This window comes from Bison bison, unplaced genomic scaffold (assembly GCF_000754665.1).
Source record: "Bison bison bison isolate TAMUID 2011002044 unplaced genomic scaffold, Bison_UMD1.0 scf7180017864185, whole genome shotgun sequence".
Taxonomy (NCBI): Eukaryota; Metazoa; Chordata; class Mammalia; order Artiodactyla; family Bovidae; genus Bison; species Bison bison.
Window position 1 is genome coordinate 231465 of NW_011494757.1, and position 7543 is coordinate 239007.

General features: G+C 46.5%; 1 protein-coding gene across 1 annotated transcript; it reads left to right on the forward strand.

Moving 5' to 3' along the window:
• Positions 1-4394: 4394 nt before the first annotated feature.
• LOC104991289 (olfactory receptor 4D9) lies at positions 4395-5330 on the forward strand. Its single transcript, XM_010843705.1, has one exon. The coding sequence runs from the start codon at positions 4395-4397 to the stop codon at positions 5328-5330; it is 936 nt and encodes a 311-aa protein (XP_010842007.1).
• Positions 5331-7543: the final 2213 nt, after the last annotated feature.

Genomic DNA, 7543 nt, shown 5'->3' on the forward strand with positions numbered 1-7543 from the left:
GCCAGGTTTCCCTGTCCCTCACCGTCTCCCAGAGTTTGCCTGAGTTCATGCCCAACTGTCACCATATTGTAAATCAGCTCTAGTGGTGCAGCCTGAGAACTGACTCTAATTCACATCCTGTGACCCTCACATGTATTTCTCATGAGTTTGGTACTATTATCGAGTAACCTGCCCAAGGTCAAAGCAGCTAGGAAGCGGTCAATCCCAAACATACATGCTCCAGATGATCCACAAAGGTGCATCCAAAATGCGGGTGTAGGATGTGCTGCTGCCCCAGCAGGCCTCCTGGACGAGGTTTGCAGATACTCCATGTCCAGTGGGGCGGTTTTTCATATATTTCCCCCTGATTTTGTACCGCCTCACTTTTCTTTCTGCTGATTCCACACGCTGCAACATGCTTCTTGTCTTAACTGTAAATGCCTTCAGGAGAGGATCTGTGTTAGAGTCACCATTTCCTCGATGTCATTAGGATGATGACTTTTATGTGTCAACTGGACTGGCCACAGGGATTCAGATTAAAACTGGTTGCTGGGTGTGTCTGAGAGGCTGTTTCAGATGAGATTTGCGTTTGGATTTGGGGACTCAGTAAATCAGATTAGTCACCCGTCCCCCAGTAGGTGGATATCCTCCCACCTGTTGAGGACCCCAATAGAGCAAAAGAGGTGGAGGAAGGAGAAATGGAACCCCCATTCTTTTTTTTTTTTAAGAAAGAAAGATAAAAAGAGAAAAGAAAAAAAGTTCTGGTTTCCATTTTATTATTTATTTTTGGCCACACAGTGCAGCATGTGGGATCTTAGTTCCCTGACCAGGGATCAAACCCACGCCCCTGGCAGGGGAAGTGTGGCATCTTAGTCATTGGACCGACAGGGAAGTCCTTGGACCCCTTATTTTGGCCTCACAGCTCAAGTTCGGCCATCTCATCATTTTATACCATTGGCTCCTCTAGTCCTCAGGTCGTTGAGTTAGGACTGAATTCCACTATCAGCTTTCCTGGGTCTCCAGCTCACAGAAGGCAGACTGAGGGACTTCTCAGCCTCCATAGCAGCATGAGTCAATTTTGCATAATAATTCCTTCACTAAATGTGCATATGTGTGTGTATCTATATGTACATATATGCTTATATCCGTATGATGGATACAAATATAAGTACTGATCTTACTGGTTCTGCTTCTGGAGAACCCTAACACGGCCATGGAAATGGTACGTAGAGGAAGGAAAGAAAAAAAGAAAACCCAGGTCTCCCACATTGCAGGTGGATTATTTACCAGCTAAGCCACCAGGGAAGCCCAAGAATACTGGAGTGGGTAGCCTATCCCTTCTCCAAGGGGTCTTCCCAACCCAAGAATTGAACTGGGGCCTCCTACATTGCAGCTGGATTCTTTACTGGCTGGCTACCATGGAAGCTCCATATATGTGATGGATACAGATATAAATACAGATCTTATTGGTTCTGTATTAGGTTTCTAGAGAACCCTAGAAATGGTATATAAAGAAAGGAAAGAAAACAGAAATAGAGAAGAAAAACAGGAGCAAGAAGGAAGGGAGAACAGTTGTCGCAGAAGCTTTTAATCTTGTCACAGTGGTTTCCTGAGCAGATTTGAAAACCATTCACTTATCACTCCAGTATCCGAAAGAAAGATTCTAGAATAAGATGCTGTCGTCAATTAAAATACTTCTAAGTTCCGGATTAACCAAAGACTTTGAGGATGATTTCTCCATTGGTTATGGTAAGTAGTTAGTGTGGGGAATATTAGGATTCCTGAGAGCCAAAATTTTCTGTATTCATGATTCTGAACATTTATTCTTACCACAATAACATTATTCTCATCACTCCATGTTGTTGACATAAACAACAAGCACTAACAGCAATGAAATGAAAAGGGGGCTCTTCTCTTATTTTTCTGTGTGAATAAAAGGAGAATGCTGCCTGGGGAACTGTGCTCTTTAAAGGATCTTTTCCTAAGATTTGGAGACGGAAATGGCAACCCACTTCAGTATTCTTGCCTAGAGATTTCCGTGGACAGAGGAGGCTGGCAGGCTGCAGTCCACGGGCTTGCAAAGAGTCGGACACGACTGAGCGAGTACCTTATAAGACTTTCTGAGATTGGAAAAGCAAAAGGAGTGGGGATGGGGGTGTGAGGAATTAAAACCGGAATCAGAGAAAGAGCCACAGCAGGGCCACTGCACGAGGCAAGACTCTGGGAGGACCTAAAGTAAATAAACAAGGCAAAGACAAGACAATTTTCATGTTCTACTTGATAAAGGCTTTATTTGTTATAAAATAATAATTATGAAAATGTTGTTGTTCAGTCACTAAGGCAGGTCCTACTCTTTCGTGACCCCTGGACTGTGTGTAGCCCACCAGGCTCCTCTGTCCTTGGCGTTTCCCAGGCAAAAATACCAGAGCAGGTTGCCATTTCCTTCTCCAGGGAATCATCCCGAGTAGTCAATTAAATTTTCCTTGAAATGAAATGCAGCCTTTACACATGAGGCTAAAATATTATAAAGTCATTACCACGTTTATATTTTTTAACACTTTACTGAAGTACGATGTACATACATATAGAAAAATGTACATAAGCCTAGAGTCTGATGAACTTCCACACAAGCTGAATACATCTTTGCAACAAGTACCCAGATCAAAGAAACATAACATTCTCAGCACCTCAAAAGCCTCCCTCACGCTCCCTTTAGTTTTGCACACCTCGGTTCTTTATGTGAACAACACGGGAGTGTGTGTATCTTTTGTGCCTGGATCATTTGGCTCCACGTATTCGTGAGATTCGTGGATGTTGTTACATGTAGTGAGATCTTCCCCATTGCTACATAGCAGTGTGTGGATTTAACAGTTTATCTTTCCTACTGTTAGCGGGTATTTGTGCCATTCTGCAGTTTGAGGCAATTACAAACAGTGCTATGAACATTCTAGGCTGTGTCTTCCAGTGGACACATAGAACAACAGATTGTTCTTAAGATGGAGACAGGTAGATGGATGACAGAGAGATACATATAGATCTCCATCTTAAAATAATAGCTAATAAAGATTTCGGAGAAGGCAATGGCACCCCACTCCAGTACTCTCGCCTGGAAAATCCCATGGATGGAGGAGCCTGGTAGGCTGCAGTCCATGGGGTCGCTAAGAGTCGGACACGACTGAGGGACTTCACTTTCACTTTTCACTTTCATGCATCGTAGAAGGAAATGGCAACCCACTCCAGTGTTCTTGCCTGGAGAATCCCAGGGATGGGGGAGCCTGGGGGGCTGCCATCTCTGGGGTCGCACAGAGTCGGACACGACTGAAGTGACTTAGCACCAAAGATATAGGTATCAGTATTAGCAGATATAATCAAACAGCAAAATGGTTATTTGACACCCCACCAGCAGGGTTCCAACTGTCTCATAGCTTCACCATCACTTGATACTTTTCCTCTTTTCTAACCTAGCCATTCTGTGTATGCACAGCAGTTTCTTGCTGTGATTTTAATTTGCATTTCCCTGGTAATTAATGAAGCTGAATCCGCTTTTCGATACTCTGTTGTGAATTTTTTTCTCCTAAATGTGCATCTATTATTTCAGCCATGCTGGGTCTTCCCTGCTGTGCAGACTCTTTCTAGCTGCAGAGAGCAGGAACTCCTCTCTAGCTGTGGTGTGCGGGCTCCTCCTGGCGGCGGCTTCTCCGGCCGCGGAGCACTGGGCTCTAGGGTGCTCGGGCTCCGTAATTGCGGCTCCCAGGCTCTGGAGCACAGGCTCGATACGTGGGGCTCACTGGCTTAGTTGCTTTACGGCGAGCGGGATCTTCCCCGACCAGAGATCAAACCCATGTCTCCTGCACTAGCAGGCAGATTCCTCACCACGGAGCCACCAGGAAAAGCCCTTTGGTGAAGTTTTGGTTCCTGTCTTTGGCCATTTTCTGCTTTGCTCATCTGTCTTCTTTTACTGACTTGCAGAAGTTGTTTACATACTCCGGATGTCGGTCTTTTCTCAGCTCTAAGTATTGTAAGTATCTTCTTCCATTTGAGAGTTCTTTTAATTCTCATAGTGACGTCTTTTCTTTGCGTGTCCTACAGCGCATGCTTGCTCTTCATCGCGGCAAGTGTCACTTGCTACAGTACATGGAGAACTGAAGAGGTCCCCACAGCTGTCACCTGTGTCTCAGTGGCCACAGTGATAGAACCGACCTGCTTGAACGACTCCCGTCAGAAACCTGGGTCACCTTCTCCCTCACGACGGCGTACAGAATTGCAGGCACAGAGCCTGCCCAGAAAATAAAGAACCTCCCAGGCCAACAGCAAAACCCAAGCGACAGAAAAGCCAAGGGTAGATCTCTTAATACATCCTTTAACTGTGCTGTTATTTCTTCCAGAGATGTACTTGAAAAAGAATCTGTGACGCCATGGATCAGGGAAACTATACCAGAGTGAAAGAATTTATTTTCCTGGGCATTACCCAGTCTCGAGAGCTCAGCTGGGTCTTGTTCGTCTTTTTGTTTCTGGTTTACATGACGACTCTTCTGGGAAACCTCCTCATCATGGTTACGGTGACCTGGGAATCGCGTCTCCACACCCCCATGTACTTCCTGCTCCGCAACCTGTCAGTTCTTGACATCTGCTTTTCCTCCATCACAGCTCCTAAGGTCCTGGCTGACCTGCTCTCAGAGAGGAAGACCATCTCCTTCAGTGGCTGTGTCTCTCAGATGTTCTTCTTTCACCTGCTCGGGGGAGCGGATGTGTTTTCCCTCTCGGTGATGGCCTTTGACCGCTACGTGGCCATCTCAAGACCCCTCCACTATCTGACGGTCATGAGTCGGGGGCGGTGCACTGCCCTCATCGTGGCCTCCTGGGCAGGGGGCTTCGTCCACTCCATCGTGCAGATCTCCCTGCTGCTCCCCCTCCCCTTCTGCGGACCCAACGTCCTGGACACTTTCTACTGCGACGTCCCCCAGGTCCTCACACTCGCCTGCACGGACACCTCCTCTCTGGAGCTCCTGATGATTTCCAACAATGGATTAGTCAGTTGGTTCATATTCTTCTTTCTCCTCGTCTCCTACACAGTCATTCTGACGATGCTGAGGTCCCACTCCGGGGAGGGCAGGAGGAAAGCCATCTCCACCTGCACCGCCCACATCACGGTGGTCACCCTGCACTTCGTGCCCTGCATCTACGTCTACGCCCGGCCCTTCACCGCCCTCCCCACCGATAAGGCCGTCTCTGTGACCTTCACTGTCATCTCCCCTCTGCTGAACCCCCTGATCTACACCCTGAGGAACCAGGAGATGAAGGCAGCCATGCAGAGACTGAAGAAACAGCTAGGGCATTCAGAAAGGGTTTAGCGTCTATGAGGACAAGATAATACCAGAATTCAAAGATAAATATTAGGGGCTTCTCTGGCAGTCTTGTCATTCAATCCCTGGTCAGGGAGCTAAGATCCTGAAAGCTGCTTGATGTGACCAAATATATATACATACACAGGAGAGGGGTCCATTTGAGCCAGTCCTGAAAGTGGACTGTATTCCAGCCTTTAGTCCTACAGCCCCAACTAACTGCAAGGGAGTCGGGAATGTAGTCCAGCTCTGCACCCAGAAAGAAGAGGTGAGATCATGAAAAACGGTGAGCGATAGAAATCTCTTTGGCATTTATGACTCATGGCTAAGAAATCACGATCGGATCAGAGTACAGGGACTAGAACATTGTGTTAAGGAGTCTCTTTATACATAGAAATGTTTGCTGGAAGGAGTACTGCACACTTGGAACGCACAGAGAACCACGCTGAAGTGAAAGAGACAAGAGATGAAGAAATCTAACTTCCCTGACCCAGGGATTGAAGCAGCGTCTCCTGCGTTGGCCGGCAGATTCCCGACCAGCAGCGCCCCTGGGAATGCCTGTTGTAAGCCAACATTTATTAATACAGAGGCTCCTATAGAGATGAGCGTCGTCTTCTTACTGTCCTTTCCAGCGTTCTGTTCTCTTTCCACCACTCAAATATGTTCTGAATTATTTTCCAATATTAGACATTCTTCCTCCAAGCATCAAAGTCCCAGTAAAGACATAACTTGTCTTCAGTTGGATCCATCTGTAGAATAAACCCTCCTTTACTGCCTGGTTCCATCTTTACTCTGGTACCATTGTTCTCCAGCTCCTCTATACTTTTCACAAAGGTGTCTTTTTTTTCCCCCTACTTCTCTGTTGACTTTACCTTGAGCAAAACTGTTATGACTGGGCAAAACTTTAAATAATCAAAGATCTATACCATCAGAGTCTGTGTTCCCAAGTGTGCGTGCATCGCTCAGCCCTGTCCAACTCTTTTCAACCCCATGGACTGCAGCCCCCCAGGCTCCTCTATCCATGGGGGTTCTCCAGGCAAGAATACTAGACTGAGTTGCCATGCCCTCCTCCAGGGGATCTTCCTAACCCAGGTATCGAACTGGGGTCTCCTGCATTGCAAGCAGATTCCTTACCAGCTGAGCTACCAGGGAAGCCTGTTCCCAAGTGTAGGACCCCACGAAAGACTGTAACCTACAAAAGTTGTTCACAAAGCTGACTTGGACCATTTGCAACATGCAAAACAACCTCATAAAACAGTGAGGAAAAGCAGCTGAACTCAGAAGACCGTTAAATTTACTTGTCTGTCACCATGACATCAAATACTTACTTGGATCAATAAATATACATATTTTTTCTCCAAGTAGAGACATTTTCTTAAGGAACAATTAGATATTGAGCTGATTCTAGTTTATTCTACATACATTCCATATATCTGGCCCTATCATTTGTGATGTTTTTTCCTACCCCAGAAACATTGATTTTTTAAACTCCCATGATATTTTTCATAAGCAAATAAATGTATCTATATACACGGATGGGTTAATTCAGGGGTGATCCTGTCATTCTGGATGTCTTTGAAAAATTCAAAGAAGAGTCAGGTTGCTTCAGCTTAGTTTCCAAGATGCTAATGGGGTCAGCACCACAGAGACTATACTGAAGCAACCGTGAGATTCCGGCCACAAAACTCTACCCTGGACAGATCTGCAGAGTTCTGCTGTCGTTACTGCTGCGTAACTTGTCTTTCGAGTCTGGAAGAGAGTGTTGTCCACATGGCTCTTACTCGATAACAGACTGTCAGCTCAGTACGATGTTAGTGAGCTATTGCTGTACAACCCATTACCCAAAACTTAGTGGCTTAAAACAGCACCCGTTTCTTTTTATTTATCTATTTATGGCTGTGCTGGGTCTTCGTTTCTGCACATGGGCTTTCTCTAGCTGCAGTGGGCGGCCTTCCCACCTTTGTGGCAGCTGCTCTTGTTGTGGGCTCACGGGCTTCAGCAGTGGCAGCAAGCAGGCACAGTCGCTGAGGCCTGAGGGCTCCAGAGTGTGGGTTCAGCAGCTGTGGCCCACAGGCTTACTTGCTCTGTGGCACATAGCATCTTCCCCGACCAGGGACAGAACCCGTGTCCCCTGCAATGGTAGGTATTCCCACCCCCTGTACCCAGGGAAGTCCCACACACATTTCTTAAGTCACAGTTTGTGTGAGTTGGGGATATCCGGG

Coding starts and splice junctions, on each gene's coding strand:
- LOC104991289 (XM_010843705.1), top strand. CDS start 4,395: ATGGATCAGGGAAACTATACCAGAGTGAAAGAATTTATTTTCCTGGGC.